Source organism: Helianthus annuus, chromosome 8 (assembly GCF_002127325.2).
Source record: "Helianthus annuus cultivar XRQ/B chromosome 8, HanXRQr2.0-SUNRISE, whole genome shotgun sequence".
NCBI lineage: Eukaryota > Viridiplantae > Streptophyta > Magnoliopsida > Asterales > Asteraceae > Helianthus > Helianthus annuus.
Genome location: NC_035440.2, coordinates 8,083,789 through 8,104,609, shown reverse-complemented (window position 1 = coordinate 8,104,609; position 20,821 = coordinate 8,083,789). Strand labels below are relative to the sequence as shown.

Sequence of the window (20,821 nt, the reverse complement as noted above, 5' to 3'; positions counted from 1 at the left end):
CTAATCTGGAACGAAGGTTTATAATAACCTAATAAAATCCTAACGGGTCTTTAATTTAGCCTTAGCTTAGACCGGTCAGTTTCAAAGGATAACTATGGTTTAATCGCGTGAAAGGCGAAAACCGGGAATGGAATGTGATTTGGACCCAACAAGTTTGAAGACTTGTTTCATATGGGTAATATAACCACACTCTGGATTTTGAGGTCAAAACAATAAGGTTTGACCCGTGTCGGCTAGTTTATGTAAACTAGTTACATAAGCCGAACCGTGCACGCAAAAGGCGTAACGGTTAACCGTAAGAGTCCTACACAAGATTCCTAAGTCAATATGCCTTAAAGAGGTTCTGGTATCCGTAGGATACCTTCCATAATGCACGTAACGAGTTTAAATCCTTTTTATGCCCCGTAGGGGTATTTCGATCATTTTAAAGATTATAAGAGAGGTTTCTGAGTTCTACAGGAAATCTGAGTTTCCCGAACCGTTTATAAAGTCCAAAATACTTTATTTATTATTTAAAATCAGTAGTAACTGGAATCGGATCAAAAGACCTTGTAGAACTCAAGTTACGTCCGAAAAGGGTATATTCGGTATTTACCGAACCGTTGCCATAACCGCAGGTTATGAGCAGGTTAAAAATTAATTAAAATCTTTTAAAATCCTAAAATACTATTTTACATTAGTGTGAAAAAGGTTTGGTGTCGAAATCTTGGTTTAGATAGGCGTTATGCTAATTGCGCTATTTAATTACTAAAGTTTCCGTAATTTACGCTATTTAGCATAACTCCTATTCTGGACATCGGATTGACGTGAAATTTTAGGGACATGCTTAGAAATCAGTAACTAAGGTTATGGTCCTTTCACATGTCCGAAATTCTCGTTTTAAATTAAAAAAAGGCGTTACGGTCAACTTTTAAGCATTTAACGGAAATGTGTAAAAGACTCGGACAAACAACGAACCGGTCACAGAGGGTTATACCATCATGTAACCTGGTCCTAAGAGAGTCCTAAGGTATGTCTAAATCATACTTTAACGGGTCAGAACTGAAGTCAAAGCAAAAGTCAAAGTTTTGCGACTTTCGGCTCCGAACCGGGTCAAAACAGTAAATGGTCAGATCAAACAAGCTTAGACTAATTAATATACTTGTTATCATATTATATGAGTGTTAAAACATGTTACACGCCATCTATATTACTGATTATGCATTAAATCGCCAAATAGCATTTCTGTTGACTTTTTCTATGCACGTTTGACTCGACATTCGGACTAGTTAGAGTGGGAATCAGAGGGTGCCCTTTTAGGGGTTTAAAGCCCACATGATTACCAACTTATAACTACCATCGATTCGATAAACCACTGGACTATTTGTGATTTATCGTGAAGTCAATCGTTAGTTACGATGGTATGACTTCTAAGCTAAAACTAAGTGATAACTCAAATAAGAAAGGAGTAGAACACTTACTGAAGTCCTATGCACGAAATGTGACCACTTGAGAGAAGGTTTGAGCTCCAGAAGTGATCCAAGAATGCAGATGAAGGTGTGAACAATGGGTTGCACATCATGGCCTTTATATAGTCCATTTCTCACCATAAGAAGTTGACACACAACTCTACCACTGACCACAACTCATCAACATGTGTCCCTAATGCTTAGGGATTGTTTAGGGGTCACTTGGAAGGTTTCAAATGCATTTCATGATGTTTAGAAGGCTGAACAGGCAAGTTAAACATTTTTCTGCATCTATGACTTTCACGCGGCCCGCATTAAGGATCAGGCAATATGGACGCGGGCCGCCTGAATCCTAATGTCAGGAACCGTATCTACAGATGGCTCGCGGCCCGCATTAAGTTACCCAGATCTTTAACGCGGCCCGCCTCAGGCCTGTAAATCAAGATTTCCAAATCTTTTGTCATGATTAGCCTGACCTTTCGGTTTCGAAGGGGTAACTTTGCGATTTGGCCCTCGATTTATTACAAATAAGGGCCTCGTGACTTTTACCCGCATTGTTAAGTCCCCGGTTAGTTTAATTACTATCCGAAAAGCCTTAACTTTTATTGTTGACGCTTTTAACCCCTCGCATACGAATTTGATCATAACTTTCTCGTTTTAAAATGGAACTTCGCGAAATTTATATCGTGTATTCTAGTGAGCGTATTTTACTGTTACAAAGTCTCGGGTTCGTCAAAGGGTCACTCAGAGGTGTAAATTAAACATGTTGACACATTTAACCCCTGTAGTTTGTAATCTCTCACTTTCTTCCGCATTTCGCTCCGTACGATCCATGATTCATTCGTTTGAAGGTACGAGCATCATTTAGGGTTACTATACAGTATATTTACCCTTTGTTGACATTTTTAACCCTCGAATTTACATACTTTCAAGGTTTGTCAACTTTAGTCCTTTAATTAGTATTTAATACCACGTGTAAACTCATGACACGTGTCAACACATTATTGGACACAAAATTTCGAGGTGTTACACCACCCCATACCCGATTACCCGACTCAAATGCATCCTAAATATGTCAGTTTGCAGCCCAAGAATTGACTTTTTTGGCATGTCTTTTCATCTCCAAAACTAGACCACTTAGCTCTAGATTTTTGGTTTATGTCTTTGATTTTTCTTGGCCCCCAAATCCAGTAGCTCTTTCCTATATTCAACTCTTACTCAATGATCGTCTTCACTTAAATCACTATCTTCCAATTTTCATCCATTTCCTCAAGATCTTTTATTAAACCTTCCCGCTTTGCACATTCCTTATCTTTTATATGTTCTCTCTACCACCTTACGGCCACCCAAATATGCTTAAATTTTTCCATCAAGCACACCTCCGGGAAATCTAAAAAAGAGAAAGTCGCAATAGCTCCGTGCACCAAGGACTCCAAGTATTTCCTCTCCATAATTCAAAGGGGAAGTGGTTAGAACCAAAGGGCCATGGTCCGACAAAAATCTTGGCTTAGCAAACAAAACCGCATCTGCCCATATAATGAAAAAAATCATTACACACCAACACCATGTCGATTTTACTACACTTATCCCCTTTGCTCGACACATAGGTAAATCTTCTACCTTTCATCGCGAACTCATTAAGACACGCCTCAAAAATAAATTGATTAAAACCTCTCGTACTTCTCAGATTGAATTTGGAATTATGTCTTTCATCCGGACATTTCATTGCATTAAAATACCCCATCATAATCCGCATACATTGAGAAACATCTTTAACCTAACCAATTTTACTCAACATGTTCCTTTTTTCAACCTTCTTTTGTGGAACCTACACATTTAGAACATTTAAAATACACCCACTCCCCTTAAACCTGCCAATAACCAGAAGATAATTATGGAATTTTCTACCCCAGTTTTACAGAACACCTTAGGATCCCACAAACACACAAGCCCATTTATGTAGGTGTAACGTTGATGTATGAACTTGTATATGAATGAGTATTGCTATATAATTGATGTAGGAATTTGATTGATTATGATAATCCATGTTATGAAATAGGAAGAGTGTGCATTGACTACTTGTACATTATGCTTTGATTTGGATATGCACACCAAGTGTTTGATGAAATGCTTAGAATAGAGGTTTTATGTGATTTCAATGATCTTGTGTGATTATGATGCTAAACGGTTAATGTCGAGAATGTGAGGAATTATTAATTTGTTATGTTAAGAAGAGAATGAAATGAAAGCATGAGATTAAAGCATGTTAATTGTGGAATTTTTAGGAGTGAAAGAAGAAGGCGAGCCATTCTGGGTCACAAGCGAAGCAAGACAAAGGTAAGTTCACATACTTACAAGTATTAGAAATTTATAGTGTTTTCGTTATGTTTATGTTAAGCTAAAGTTTGCATTCCAAAATATCATAAATTGTTAAATAAGTAGCGGTTTCACTAATGAGTTTGACTCATTATGAATGTGTCAAACAAACTAGAATGTGAAGTTAATGGGTGTTCATGAGTTGATCCGTTATAAATGGGTCAAACAAACTAGAATGTGATGTTAAAGAATGTTCATGAGTTGATCTGTTATGAACCAGTCAAACAAACTAGAATGTGATGTTTAAGAATGATCATATGTTGATCCGTCATAAACGGGTCAACGAATTAGAATGTTATATTAATGAATGGTTATGTACGTGATTCGTTGCGAACGGGTCAATGAATGGAAAACGTATAATGAACGCATATCATGTTTGTTGAAAGTTAGTAGGATGTATTTACATGTAATTTAATATTGGTTCTTGTTGTTGTGATATAGGTAAAGTCAACCTTTAATAGCATGCTATGCCCGGAACAAACATACCCCAAACCGCTCTCAACACGCTTCCGTACTTAACTTATGCAAACGGGTCAGAAGATTTTGGTTGTTATGTAATGAAAGTTTAGTTGTTAAATTACCTGAGACTTGTGTTTCATAACTTTTGTAAATGTTGGATGTTTCATAACTAGACTAAATGGTTAACTTGTATGTAAAATCAAGTCATTTTAGTGTTGTATAGTGTCAAATTTAGGCGTAATTTTTGTTGTTTAAGCACTTGGTTTCGACCGCTTAAAGGATGGGCGTTTCAGCACATGCTTCTCACATGATAGGAAACATGAACATGCAAGTCACATGCTACCCCCCCCCCCTTTAACGATCGTAACTTTTTTATACGTCATTTGTTTTCTTAAAATATACCATAAATCGAGCATCTTATGATCTTTAATACGAGTACCCTATTGTTATACTTAAAAAAAAATCGAAAACCTAGTTATGTATTACACAACGGACATAATGTAAAACACAATGAGTATCAAACTATAAACACGATGGAAAGTAGACTAAAAACACAATCGATAACAAAAGATAAAAGATACAATGAACAACAGACTAAAACACAGTGGACATAACGTAAAGCACAATGAGTATCAAACTAGAAACGGAATGGAAAGTAGACTAAAAACATAATTGATGACAATAGATAAAAGACACAATTAACAACAGATAAAACACAATTGACAACAAACTAAAAACACAATTAATAACAAACAAAAAACACAATGAACAACAGATTAAAAACACAATGAACAACAGACTAAAGCACAATGGACAACAAAACAAAAACATAATGGACAACAAATTAAAATACAATGGATAACAAACTAAACACAATGATCAGAACCTATAACATAAGGTATAGAAAACCTACCTAGTTGAAAAACACAATAATTAGAACCAATAACACAATGTATAAAAAAACCCAAATATAAAACTATCTTTATTGTGTTATATGTTCTGATAAAATGCAATTGACAAAACCTAAATTAACATGTAAAACCCTAAACTGTGAAACGCACGCAACGAAAATGCAAACCCAAAAATTTCTTTCGTTATAAACATTCTAACATACGTGAAAATCCTTTCAAATGACTCTTTTAGAATAAATACATTCCTTGTTTTCATTTATGAAATAACATGACATACATTTACTAAACTACATGACCATACACTCTTGTACAATCTTTAATATGACTCGATCTTCAACCGCTTACACTCCACGGTGGTGATCGTTGATTCTGTGCAACCTGCAATCACCACATACAATCACATCATTAGTACTTAGTGACTTTATACATAATCTAAACATTCATAATTAAATGACCACATCGCGTTTCATTCTCATATACATTCAATCCAGTTATCTTTCCGACTTCAATTATTGCATCTTCGTGTCAATCCTTCAATGAGCCAAAAATAATGTTCATGCACTTCATTTCAATCTCAAAAGAAACCCGGTTAACACCGTTACTGCTCATATATATTAAAACCGGATACACGTAAATACAAGTCCTAATCATTCGTATTCGTATAGTTCCAATACATGCATACATATTATCTATTCAAACTCTTACATACCTTTTACATCCTAACGCATTCAACCTACAAAGCCTAGGCACAACATCCATACCAAATTTGGATTGTTTTCATTCATTCATGTGATGGGTTCCCGCCCATGAGCATCATTCACCAACCCTACAGATTTCATCGCATCAGGAATTCTGCCACTCACATCTACAAAATTAGCGATTAGCAAGTTTCTCTTAAATATTCATCATATTCGGTGGTTATTCACCTGTAATCCTTTCAAAAATTCCCTACGTACATGATATACCATATCACACATTCCATTTCTTACGTACAATTCTTTCACTTCGTTAATTATTTCACCAACTTTTTTCCGTTTGACTTCGTAAAAGTCAAACAGCCACTTCTTACTTATTATACATGTATTGAAATATACGTTTGTACTTCCTTCCAATTCAAGAATATTTACTAGACGTTATTTTGGTGAATGTTTTTTAAATGTCATACGTTTTAAATTGATAGGAGGAATTGATATATACTTTGCATGTGGAGAAAGAAAATTAATAAATGTAGCATTTTCTTTATGCCCTTCCACTATTTTTCTTTTCTCTAAAACTAATTTTAACCCTCCAAATCTAAGATCAATAGACTAAAATCTTTCTTACATTTCTTATTTATATTGCACTTTGCATTTGATCCTAACTTATTCATTAATACGGGTTATCACAGCCGTTCGAACTTTCGAATTACAAAAGTGCATCTGAGCATTCTTTTGCCCATGACATTATAGCCTAGTGACATCTTAGGGGTAGGATAAGTCTTAGAAACCATTAGGTCATATGTTCGATTCCCACAAGGGGGTTTTCCCAGATTTATTGGGTTTCCTTCTGAATTGATGTATAGGCATTATTGCCTAGTGGAGATTAATATGATCGGGTGGTTCCGCTGGTGACATGATAATACTCCAGTGATCCATCTATGATTCAAATTTGCCGTTCCAAAATTAAAAAAAAAAATCATTAATACAAATCTCAAAACTTGATAAAACTCGATTAAAAAAATATTCATTAATACAAATCAAACTTGATAAAACTCAATTATTGTGTTTACATGTATATTGCATTTTCCAAATATGGTTCCTAAACATGGTTTTTCCCTAAACATAGTGTACAACCGTGGAATCACAAAGTACAACAGGACATCATATCGATAATCGACAATTAAACTTTTGAGTCATTAAGATAACATGGTTTGTTATACTATTTTCTGAAAAAGCAAATGTTGATCTTTCATCTATAAAAACTTTTGTATCCAATATACTATGTGCAATAAACAAGTTATCATGTCTTCCATGTGCTTGTTTGATTGTTCATAGTTCACTTTAAATCGGTGAAACATATTGAACCGGTTATCTTTTTTATTTCACATGCGATTTTTTTTATACTTGTTTCAAATTTGCATTTTTTTTTCTTCTTCAAACCAGACTACACAATTCAGTTTGTAAGTTGATTTGAAAATTTTCTGGTATCAAATCTATACTATATAATAAAAGAAACCACTTTAGGGACACTTGTCATTATATTAGGCCATCTCTTATAGATAATTATTATTTAAGTTTAATCTCCTTTAATTAATTATAGATAATACTCCTATTAAATATTATTTTGTTTAATATCTTATATTATAGATAACAATTCTACTAAATATTATTAGTTTAATATCTTATGAATAAATATTATTAGTTATGTGATGTGCAAAGGTATTTTAATAAAAAATCTGAATGAATCTTTAGTGCATAAAAATAATATCACGATCCAACAGTAAAAATATTATTATGATGGATGATGGTAGCCTAATGTTAAATTATAAATGTACATGGCATGGTGTTATAAACCTAGATAATTTAGACATATTCATACAACATTATTTTACCCCGACAACACACCATGGCGTGGTTAGAAATTATTTTACCCATAAACAAACTTGCGTTGGTTATCGATCCATGATATGAAAACAAATTATGTTATCGATTGAAACAACCGATGATGTGAACATATATATCTATATACTTACTATATAATAAAAGAAAACAATATGTGACACGTGTTATTCATTAAAGTCATCTATTTTTGGGGTTTTCCGCCTTTCTTTTATATTTATTATTTAATATATAAATCAGATTTTTTACTATTATTAGTATTTTTATTATTTATCAGATATATTGATAAATTTATATATAAGACTTTATCCAAAATTATATTTATTTAATACACTATAATCCAAAATTATATTTATTTAATATACTATTAATCTAAAATTACATTTATTCAACTTGTGTGATACATAGAGTTTTTAAAGATTTAACTTTTTAATTATTTGGTATATAAATTACAATACATGAGGTTTTTAAAATTATAATATTTTTTGATTATTTAATATATTAAATTACATTTATTCAACCCGTCTAATAAATGAGGTTTTTAAATATATATTGTTTTATTATTTAGTATGTAAAATTACATTTTTTTAAACCCGTGTAATACACGGGGTTATAACCTAGTAAGATATTATAGTTCCCTTAATCCAAGTAATATAAGTATATAACCAATCAATGATAAATAGTTAAATACAATATTAGTTTGTTTTAAAGGTTTTCATGTTTAAAATTGTTTTTCTTTGTACTCAAGTCTCAAGTTACGTTTCTATAAAAGTAAATACATAGTAATTAATACGTTCCAACATTACATAATCATATGCTAAAAGATAATGTTTTGATTTAAGTTTCAAGTTATCTACGACCTGATTTGGGTTTACTTGAATTAAAAATCGTTACTAACAGTTTAACTTATAATTTGAATTAGAGTTAAGTGTCATTTACGTCCCTGTGGTTTGTTCGCTTTTGCCATTTCAGGTCAAATTTCAAAATTGCATAATTTTCCTCCTTGACAATTTAGAAACATGTCATTTCAGCCCAAAAAAATAACAACAGTTAAAAAATTCAGTTAGCTTGGTGGTAACCACAATCAAAATTGCAGCTGGCCCGGATCGAACCCTTGACCAACTACTTAGAAACAAACGAATTTTACTCTTAAGCTAACTGAATTTTTTAACCGTGGATATTTTTGGACTAATATGACACGTTTCCAAAATGTCAGGGAGAAAAACGGTGCAATTTTGAATTTGACCTGAAATGGGAAAAGTAAACAAAACACAGAGACGCGTAAATTACAGTTAACTCTTTGAATTATAAAATTTTCTAAACCATACCATGATCAGCTAATCACCCTTAAATTATTTAGTTATCAACCTGATTAAAAATGTGTTGTGAACCACGTGATTAATATGACTTGTACCATTAAATATTGGTGGTTGAGTCACATGTGTTGTGTAGTGCAAAATGAGCATTGAGCACACATGGTTTAGTTGTATGGTCTATACTTTTGGTCAAACATAGTGAATGAAGTATTATTATTCCTATTAATTTGACCAACATAGAATCAACCGGCACGATCCGTTATTCTGACTTTAATTCCTCTTTATCAAGCTTTTACAGGATATTATTTTATGGTATAGTTTGATGTATACTTATTTTTACCCTCAACTTTTGTAAATAACATGTAGGCCCCTCTTCATTGAAACTTAAATTTATACCTATAACTACACCTAGGTTGCCATCCTGTGATGTTATTATCTTGTAGGAAATAAATATTTAGTCCTAGTAGTATTAAGTTCATTTAACTTCAACATAAATATAAACTATACATCATTAATGATAAATTTAATAAAATGCATTATTGCATATATAAGCTTGTGTCCATCATTTGGTCAATCCAAACGATACATAACCAATTTCATATAAATTTCAATATATTATATAAATTTCCATATATTAGATGATAATTACACATAAACATTTTTAACTCATAGAAGATTTTAAGAGGTTGGTTGGTTGTTTCAGCTCTTAATGGTTTAGATTGTTTTTTTTTTTTTTCATGAACATATGTTTGAATGGTCCAGGCATTTGCCTCTAAATGCAGGGGTGGAGCTAGTGTACAAGCAGGGGTAGCACTGGCTACTCTTCAATTCTGTCTCTGTAGTGTAAATAAACCCCTTAACTCCGTCTACGTGGTGTAAATTTTCTATTTTTTCAGTTTTATATAAGGAATACCCCTGAATTTTTGGGCTAGATCCACCACTGTCTGAATGGTTAAACATTATACTTAGTCTGAATGATTAAGACATCTTATCTGAATTGTTCAAATATTTACCTCTAAATGGTTAAATATTACACTACCTTTTAATGGTTCAGAAATATTCTTACTGATTAACAGAGTACTTCTGGATACCGTAACTTTTTTGTTAACATGTTTTTACATTTCTTAATAACAGTAATAAATGTATAAAAAATTCACATAAATGTCACATTATATTATATACTATAAATTTGCAACATATGTGTGCATTGAGGGTAATATGTTATGCATAATTAGTTGTACCCATAGCCACATTTCCTTATATTTTGTTGTATGTTATGCATAATTAGTTGTACTCATAGGCCTAGCCACATTTCCTCATCTCATATTTTGTTTTGTTTTGCGTTGTTGTAACGCATGAATTATGGTTTGTATAGTCATATAATTTGCAACATATTGATGCAATGGTTGTTGTAATGTATGTATTATGGTTTGTATAGTGGTAATGATATATATTATATATAGATCACGATAAACCAGTTAAACGGGAAAAAATAGACGTGGGTTAATCGTAACACGCGAGTCCTAGATCAACTTAGTTATTCTATTTTATGTTTTACGTTTCGGTTTAATTTCTTCGCATTAACACGCCGCAACTTCAGTGTTAGTGGTCGCTGGCAGTAGTGTGACGTTAGTGTTCACCCTCGCCGCAACGCGAGGTGATTAATACTAGGTATGTTTGAATTTATCCAAATTGATCTTACAAAGATGAAAAATTGAATCTAGCAAAGTGGATATATTATTTAACACACACTACCCCACCAGCCATAACTATTGGAGTACGACCACTGTTAGTTGTTTTTGTGAATAATTGTACTATATTACTGTCCCAAAATACTAGGCCTCGTTAGCTTAAAGAGTCACAAAAGCTTATTTTTAATTAAAGTTATTTTATGTGTCAGACAGTAACATAATAGTTTTTTTTTTCTCTATTTTGTTAATGGGTATTATATAACCTACTAGAAATAAATAAACGTTATTCTCTCCTTTTCTGTTCAAACACAAATAAATAAACATATAAAAAATAACATACTTTTATTAAACTAAATGACTAAGGGGTTGTTTGTTTCTATCTCTTAATGGTTCAGACCTCTTATTGATTCAGTACTTAATCAAGGGCGTAGGTTTTAAGGGGCCGGGAGGGGCGCCCGACCCCCCGAACTTTTCGCTCAGTAGTGTTATGTATGTACGTTTCGTGTAAAATTTTTTAGGTATATACGTTTTCGACCCCCCGGTTTTATAAAAAAAATATTTACTTATATAGAATTTTTAGGTTCGGTGACTTCCGACCCCCCGGTGGAAATTTTCAAGCTTCGCCACTGTACTTAATGATTCAGATTGTTTGTTTTGTGAGCAGATATTTGAATGGTTCAGACATCTGCCTTTGAATGGTTAAACATTATATTGAGTCTGAATAATTAAGACCTCTTATATGGAATGGCCAAACATTTACCTCTGAATAGTTAAACATTATACTAGCTCTTAATAATTTAGACATCTTACTGGTTTAGCATTTACTTAGAAGTTAAACATAGAGATGAAATACAGATAAATTGCAATATAGGGCATCTTTATATGTATAGTTTATAGTTACAAAGAAATGAAAAGAAAGTTCTATAAAACCAAATGAGTACTACAAGAACAATCTATGGCTTTTGTAGCTTAAGAGCATTTTGGGGATGAGATAAAATTTTGGTACTAATAGTTTTGGGTTTGATTCCTATAAGGGAGTTTTTTTTTCATATTTATTGGGTTTCCTGTGAAATTGGTGTATAACTATTATTGTCTAGTGGAGATGGATATGATCGGCTGGTTCCACTGGTAGTACAATAATATTTCTATGGTCCGTCAGTGATACAAATTTACCATTAAAAAGTACTACAAGAACAACCATGCATGTTTGAGTTGTACCTTGTGCTACAGTGGTATAAGAGATAAGCTGCATGTGATGATTGCAGGTCCATTCACAAGACTGGAAGAAAGAACGACCCCAACTAATCAGCCCCAGATAGTCCTACCATGTGATACTGACACGTGTCATGGACCCAAGTCTAAGATTGGGACCCACTTATAATTTCGTTTTCCATCATTTTCTGGAATTGAAATGTCCTAAAATTTTATATATTCCTCATTTTGTCAAATTCTAATATGTGACAATCACAAGTTTAATTACAACTTTAACACATATTCAACAAATTTTCATGATTATATTTTTTTATATCTTAATTTAAGTTCGTGTTTTTTTTTTCATTGTCCATGTCAAATAAACTTTACATTGTTTGTGAATTTGTATGTGTGGGTTGTATATATATTTATTGTATGTTTTAACGTTTGTTTGTTAAAGTATATGTATGTCATAAGGATTAGACTCATATTTTATCGAGAGATAAAAGTAAGAACGGGGAACATAGAGTGATAAAGGAAATAATTAGGTATAATTTTAAACTAGGTTTTTCGTAAAAACAAAATTATATTGGTTAAATATAGAAACATAGTGTTACAACATAGTGTTACGAATATTAAAATCACAATATCTATCTCAATTTAAAACATTAAACTTAGATCTATTTTTCCAAACTAGGTATTATAAGTATTTAAGAAAAAAAAAACTATCTATCTATTACTATATAATAAAAGAAATCAATGTGTGACACGTATCAATCATTGAAGTCATCTAATTTTTTTTTATTTTCCCACTTCTTTTTTTAGCTATGTTATATTAATTAAATAATTTATAAATTAATATTAAATTTTATCTATACTATATTTATATTTATTTTTTTGTTAAAAAAATTGTCTATCTTGGTTACAAGATAACATTACATTACAATCTATTTAAATTCAAATTATTAATGTATATAAAAGTAATATTCTCTATCCCTTATATGGTTACGTAATTGAAGATAGTAATATATATTAACTAGGTTAGAACCCCGTGTATTACATGGGTTTACTAAATTTAATTTTATATACTAAATAATATATCCTTAAAAAACTCGTATATCGTATGGATTTAACAAATGTAATTTATATACCAAATAATAATAAAAAAAAGTTATATCTTTAAAAATCTTGTGTAATACATGAGTTAAATAAATGTAATTTTGTATTGTAAATAATAAAAAAAGGTTATTCTTTTAAAACCCAATGTATTACTCGGATTGAATAAACGTAATTTTATGTACCAAATAAGAAAAAAAAGTTGTATCATAAAAAAAAACTAATGATAACATAGTAATACAAAGTTTGGTTTTCGTGATAATAAGAAAAAGTTATAGCATAAAATAACAAACGATTTCGTTATAGTGAAGCATTCTGTTCCAAAATGGCTAATGAAAAAACTTAGTTATATGAAAAATATATCTATCTATAAAGACACCAAGTACTTATACTTAATATGTTTAAGTTTTTTAAAAGATATAGGAACTTATGAATGCACTATACGTATCTGTAAACACAAAAAGTAACATTCGTCATTAAAAAAATTAATAAAGAGAGTGAATCAACATAATAGCATGGATAGATTAGGATCTATTTGGTGTAATTTAGAAGTAAAGTTATTATAACATTCGTAATTGAGAAATTATTAAAGTAAGTAAATCAACATAATATACGGTAGAATAAATTAAACAAAAGGAAGAATATTAAAATTAGAAATAAAAAAAAATTGAGAATTAATTTTGTTGACCACATTAACACAATTCATTTTCAATAAAGATTTTTTTCAAATAAAGTGTCAATCAATACCTGCTAACTTAATGTAATTGGTCGATTTGAAAAGTTGAACGAAAATATTAGAGTATTAGGAGCCAAATATAATTAAATGGTACAAAAAGAAAAGAAAAATCTTTTTTTTTTAACTTTGAAATCAAGTAATTCAACCAAATCGACCTTCCTTAATGATTAAGTTACTATTCAATTGTATGATCTCATATTTCAAATTCTAATCAGCGTTAGCATAAAATGACACATATCCTACTACGTTTAATCCCTTTTCCGTTACTTCATTAATAAATAATTCAAAACCCAAAATGTTAGATAAAATTTGAATGAAAGATTTAAAAATTTTAATGGATTAAATTATTCAAATATTGAAGAAAAGATATTATCACACTTAAAATAATATTTATAAAAAACTCAAATTTTGATAGCCTCGTTGATTGACACGTGTCCCTAAAGAGGTTTCTTTTATTATATGTATAGATTTTTGTTTGTATAATTCACTTAGCTTAATCTATAATATCTATATCTTTTTATATTTATATCATATAATAAAAAGAAATTAATGTGTGAAACATATCAATCATTATCATTATCATATAATAAAAAGAAATTAATGTGTCAAACATATCATTGAAGGTGTCTAATTTTTTGTTTTCCCCGTCTTTCTTTCTTACTTATTATATATTAATTAAGTAATATAATTAATTAATATTAAATATTGTCTATACTATATATATTTTTATTTTCATTATTAAAAAAATATGTTATATCGATTTTATTACATAATTTATAAAGCAAATTTTCATAATTGGTATCAACATTTTATCATTTAAATGGCCATTCAACCATGTAATATACATAGGTTTTTTAAAGATATAACCTTTTTTTATTATTTAGTATACAAATTACATTTATTTAACATGTGTAATACACGGCGTTTTTAAAGGTATAACATTTTCATTATTTGGTATATAAAATTAGATTTTATTCAACCCGTATAATACGTAGGTTTTTTTAAAGATATATAACTCATATATTATTTAGTATACAAAATTATATTTATTCAACTCGTGTAATAATGGTTTTTAAAGATATAATTTTTATTATATGGTATATAAAATTATATTTATTCATTTCGCACAACTTTAAAGACATAACTTTTTCATGATTAACGAGGTATGCTCTTGGTTAAAAAAAATCAAAAGGAAGGCGTTTCTTTTTAAAATCGATTTTGAAAAAGCCTATGATAATATCAATTGGGGTTTTGTGGTGGATATCTTTCGTCAAACGGGTTTCGGTTCGAAGTGGTGCAGCTGGCTTTGGGGTATTCTTTCTTCGGCTAGGGCGTCTGTTCTGGTCAATGGTTCGCCGACCTTCGAGTTTAATTGTGGTAAAGGGATGAGGCAAGGTGATCCCATTTCACCCTTCTTGTTTGTGGTGGCCATGGAAGCCTTATCGTGTATTATTGACAAAGTTGTGGAGGTCGGAGTGTTACCGGGGATTAAGCTTCCGAATGATGGTCCGACGTTGTCTCACTTATTCTTTGCGGATGACGCCTTGATTGTTGGGGAATGGGGTGAGAACAACGCTATGAATGTCGTGAGAATCTTAAGGTGTTTCCACGCGTGTTCTGGTTTAAGGATTAATCTTAGCAAGTCTAACTTATATGGGATAGGGGCGAATAGTGCGGAGGTGGAAGATTTAGCTAACGTGGTGGGGTGTAAAAAGGACACCCTCCCCTTTAAATACCTTGGGTTGAAAGTGGGGGCAAATATGAATCGAATTAACAATTGGAAGCCAGTGTACGATATATTCGAATCTAGATTAGCTCTTTGGAAATCCGCGTTCTTGTCTATGGTAGGGAGAATAACGCTCATTCGTTCCGTTCTCCAGAGTCTTCCGAGTTATTACTTCTCTCTATACAGAGCCCCGGTAAAAGTTATTAAGGACTTGAAAGGTAAAATTAAGAAGGTTTTATGGGGAGGGTCTAATGAGGTAAAAAAACTCACTGGGTCTCTTGGGATGTTGTGGCTTCGCCTAAAAAAAGCGGTGGTATGGGGCTTAGTAATCTTCATAACATTAACATTGCTCTTCTTTGCAAATGGGGATGAAGATACAAATGTGAGAAGGATAACCTTTGGGTTAAGGTGGTTGATTCTATCCATGCTAGTGGGTCGGGCTGGTCGTTTCTTCCGGATAAAAAGTCCCTCGGTGTGGGTCTGGCACAATATCGTGGCTGTTTTCAATAAGCCGGTTCAGGGTGGTTCGAAGCTTCGCAATCTGTTTAGAGGTTCTGTCGGCAGAGGTGATAGCCTTCTTTTTTGGTTGGATCCTTGGTTGACGGATTCTCCTCTCAAAGATATATACCTTAATCTGTTTTCGCTTGAAGTGGTCAAGTCTTGCCTGGTTCGGGATCGGTTAGCAGGTAACTGGTTATGGAGGCACGACCCGTCTTTAGAGGATGAGATGATGGAGCTGTCGGCTTTGACTGATGCTGTTGACTCGGTCTCCCTGAGCGACGGTAACGACAGGTGGATTTGGAAGGGTGATAGTTCAACTTGCTTTTCGGTTGGCTCTCTTAAGAGAGTTCTGGAGGGTGCTCCTGTCAATGACAGTGGTTTTTTTGCTTGATTGGTGTAAATGGGTCCCTTTAAAGTGCAACGCTTTTATTTGGAGAGCGGTTATGGGTCGCATCTCGACATCAGACGCGTTAAGGAGAAGGGGCATTGTTATCGGAGATGGGCTGTACCCGTTGTGCAGATCCGAGGACGAGTCAGCAGACCATTTATTTACTTCTTGTTTGACGGCTACTATTCTTTAGCAGAAAATCAGTAGATGGTGCCGGTTACCGCCAATTTTTGCGTTCTCGTTAAAAGATTTGGTGCAGATTCATAGTTCCGGAAGACTTAAAGCCGGGGAAAGGGATGCTTTGCACGACATAATGTTTACGGCTTGCTGGTGTCTCTGGTTGGCTCGGAATAAGGCTACCTTCTCGAAAGCCGTTATGAAGGTGGATTGCATTTTTAGTGAGGTTAGATCCATGGCCTTCCTTTGGTATAAACATAGATCCAAATGTAATTCTATAGCTTGGTTAAATTGGTGTAAATTTGTAATTATGTAAGGGTTTTGTTTTTGGTTTGGTTCCGGTCCGGTTTTCCGGCGTGGTCTTGTTTTAATGAAGTTTTCCTTTTAAAAAAATAAATTAAACCCATTAATACACCGAGTTTTAATCTAATAGATATATATAGAATTGTGTATATTAGAAGAACGTAAGGCCATGGGATATGGGGCTTGGGGCTTGGGTTGGGGTGTGGGTTGGCTGAAAACGCCCAAGCCACCACCCTGGGGCTTGGGTTGGGGCGTGGGTTTGAAGCCGGGCGTGGGGCGGGCTAGTAGGGCTAGTAAGGTGACATGGCGTGCTCTCAATGGCCAAACCAAACTCATGCCCCCAACCCAACCCCACCATACCCCATGGGCGTGGGTTTGAGTGGGAGGGGGGGGGGCTCCCATTCCACGTGTCAACAAATGCCCCAACCCAAGCCCCACCATACCCCATGGTCTAAAGTCAAATTCCTCGTACATATATAGAACAAGAAGTAAGGTAAAGTCAAATTCCTCTATAATTTAGTCAAAGGATGATGTAATGCACATAATTATCTTCGTTTAATAAAACGTATACATGATTAAGCCAAACTATAGTAATTAGAACCGTGCACGTTGTGGCGCGGATACATTTAAACCTTGAATGGATTAGTCCAAATGTTATGTGATGCGTTAACCATATGAAAGCGCACGTTTTGACGTATCCAAGTTAATTTAATAGCATTTTGATATTGGATCAAGATTACCTAAAGCAATCAAAATTTTAATGTACAATCATAACGTGTCTTATATGTGACCAATTCATACATAGAAGATGTACCGAAAAAAACATTAAACACGTATAAACGGAAAACTGACACGTGTAATCAAAAGACATAATCACATCAAGGATTGAAATTTTACTTGTAGCATGTTGTGGCGTGGTTGAAACGTAGAGTAACTATAATTTATACCGTAAACGTATTATATTTCATCCCACTCGATTCGGAACTAAATTTATTGCGAAACATAGAACAACCGGAAACATACACAAAATAAGCACGAAAAATATTTTATTTTATCTGACTTGTTTTCTAAAAAAAAGTACTTCGAAATGTATACCAACTCAAATTTATACCGACACGCATGTAAAAATACGCAAGTAAAAATAGCTTTTCTTAAGCAAAGGAACAAAAGGGGCAAACACACAAAATGGACTTTCCAAAAAAAATTTACTTCAAAACGTATATCAACTCAAATTTATACTGACACGTATACAAAAATACGCACATAAAATAGTTTTTTAAGTAAAGGAACGAAAAAGCTAATTGCACAAAAGGGAGTAATAGCAGGAGTTAAAAATGCAAATTTCAAAATTATTCTAAAAATTATAAAATGGAGTAGTAGTTTAGGGGTGAAAATACTTGTAACATAAACTCGTAATTAGTATTTAAGGGATTAAAATTGTGATTTTCAAAAGTTAAGTAAGTATAAAAACAAAAAAGGTTTAAAGGGTAAATGTCTAAAGTGGAGGGGGTCGGTGAGAAATCCCACCAACTTTCTTCTTTAAGATTATCAAAACTCACACTATTTAATAATTAATAATTATGATGAAAACTAGACCTGGCAAACGGGTCGGGTTGGGTTGGGTCGGGTCATGGGTCAAAACGGGTTCGGGTCAAAATGGGTTCGGGTCAAAACGGGTCAATTATAAAGAAGGGTTGATTTGGTTCGGGTCGAAACGGGTCCGGGTCAGAACGGGTCCGGGTCAGAACGGGTTTCGGGTCGGGTCGGGTCCGGGTCAGAACGGGTTTCGGGTTGGATCGGGTCTTTTTTTTTTAGAAATGTTTTATCACTTGTTTCAGCAAATAATCAGCCGCAAACAACCTGTTTTATCACTTGATGCAGACCAAATTAGAACAGAATACGCAAAACTCAGATCTGTGCAGTACGGACTGATTTCAAATAACAGCGTATGGACTGAACAACAACAACAGATCTGCAGTCAACGATTTCTGCAGCGGCTGATTTCGATCAAACAAACAACCAGTTTTAATCCATTATCGCTGTTTTCGATCAAACAAACCTTGAACAAATAATCAGCGAAACGGGTCCGTCGAACAGATTCTGCGGAGAACTGTCGATTCTGCAAGTGTAAATGCTGCGCAAAACGACAAATTTCGGCGAATGAAGGTTCTGTTCAGCAGCTGATGTTTCTGATTCGTGTGAAATGTCACAGATTTGCGCAGACTATCAAAGATTTATCCGTGCCTTCGTTTCAAAAACAATCAGTGCGAATCATGTCTATGTAGATCTGGGAATAATGTGACTTGTCAAACCATGCGAATCAGCAATCAGATTTAATTCAAACTTATGCGAATTCTGTATCAGATCTGTGCAGACTCGTTGAACTGATTCATCCAACTGTGCAGACTCAAAACAATTCGAACAGAACTGATCCGTAACAGTACGGGTCGAAACGATACGCGTCGAAACAGTTCGGGTCGAAACGGTACGGGTCGAAACGGTACGCGTCGAAACGGTACGCGTCGAAATGGTACGGGTCGAAACGGTACGCGTCGAAACGGTACGCGTCGAAACGCTTCTCGTCGAAACGGTACGCGTTGAAACGGTACGGGTCGAAACGGTACGCGTCGAAACGGTACGCGTCGAAACGGTTCGCGTCGAAACGGTTCGCGTCGAAACGCTTCTCGTCGAAACGGTACGCGTTGAAACGGTTCGGGTCGAAACGGTACGGGTCGAAACGGTAAGCGTCGAAACCCGTGCGAAAACTCGTGTCGGCCCAAAACTCGTTGCGATCCGAAACCCGTCCCATGCAGAGACCCGTGTCGGCCCGAAACCGACCCGAACCGGCCCCGTTCCGATCTAAAACCTGTGTCATGCCGAAACCCGTCTCGGCCCGAAACTCAATTTTAACTGAACCCGTTCCGATCCATAATCCGTTTCGTGCCGTAACCCGTCTCGTGCGGATACTTGTGCCGGCTCGAAACCCATTCCGACCCTAAACCTACCGCGTTTCTTTAAGACACTAACCCACATTGACCCAATTCTTTAATGTTGTCGACCCGTTTTGACCCGAAAATAACAAGATGGAATTTCAAGTGACCCATTGTGACCCATTTAGTTAAAATATCTTACCCAAACCAACCCATAAAATTTTAAAAGCAACCCAAATTGACCCACTTGAAAGGGTTTGGGTCAAGATTGCCCCCTCTAATGAAAACATTGTTAGTAGTTATCAAATCATAATAACTATTCACATAAGGAGGCTTATAATAATTCAGTTCAAATTTTAAATAATAGTTATTATTATGGCTTCTTAATAATGAAATCTATTCAATATTGAAACCTTTATTTTATCCATCACTTGTGGTCTAGTGATTGGAAAGACTTGGGGTTCTCATTGGAGACTCAAGTTCAATCCACACTAGTGCCACATTTGGTGGATAAAGGCAATAACGGCTAGTTCTCTCAGACCCTAGGTCAAGAGTTCGAATCTGAGCCACCCCGGGTTTTAGTCCACTGCGTGTTGCGCCGGAGAGATTCTCTCTTGTGGCAGCGCAAGCCCTTGCCACTGGCAGTGGGTGGTATGGTTTCCCAAAATCTAACGCCAGCGTGAGCCCGGTTAAGACAACATAGTCTGGCTAGAGTGGGGTTAGGACCCTCTGTTTTGGAGGGTGTGAGATCTCTCTCACAACAAGCTAAAGATTCTCACTGTTCAAAAAACTATGTTTTTTTTTTTTTCTTTTTCTCGCTACTTTTGAACCTCTTTTGGTGATTAAACTGTGTTAATGTTAGAAGGCTCTAAATTGTATGCTTGATTAAATTGAGTTTGGCATTAGGTTGAAAATTACATTAATCAAGATTTAGTAACACTAAAAACCCTGATGC

General features: G+C 34.0%; 1 protein-coding gene across 1 annotated transcript; it reads left to right on the top strand.

The window, feature by feature from the left end:
• Positions 1-15,226: 15,226 nt before the first annotated feature.
• On the top strand, positions 15,227-16,459 carry LOC110869497. The gene has a single exon (XM_022118746.1). The coding sequence runs from the start codon at positions 15,227-15,229 to the stop codon at positions 16,457-16,459; it is 1,233 nt and encodes a 410-aa protein (XP_021974438.1).
• Positions 16,460-20,821: the final 4,362 nt, after the last annotated feature.

What these genes read in the sequence shown, in the direction of transcription:
- LOC110869497 (XM_022118746.1), top strand. Translation starts at nt 15,227, where the DNA reads ATGAGGCAAGGTGATCCCATTTCACCCTTCTTGTTTGTGGTGGCCATG.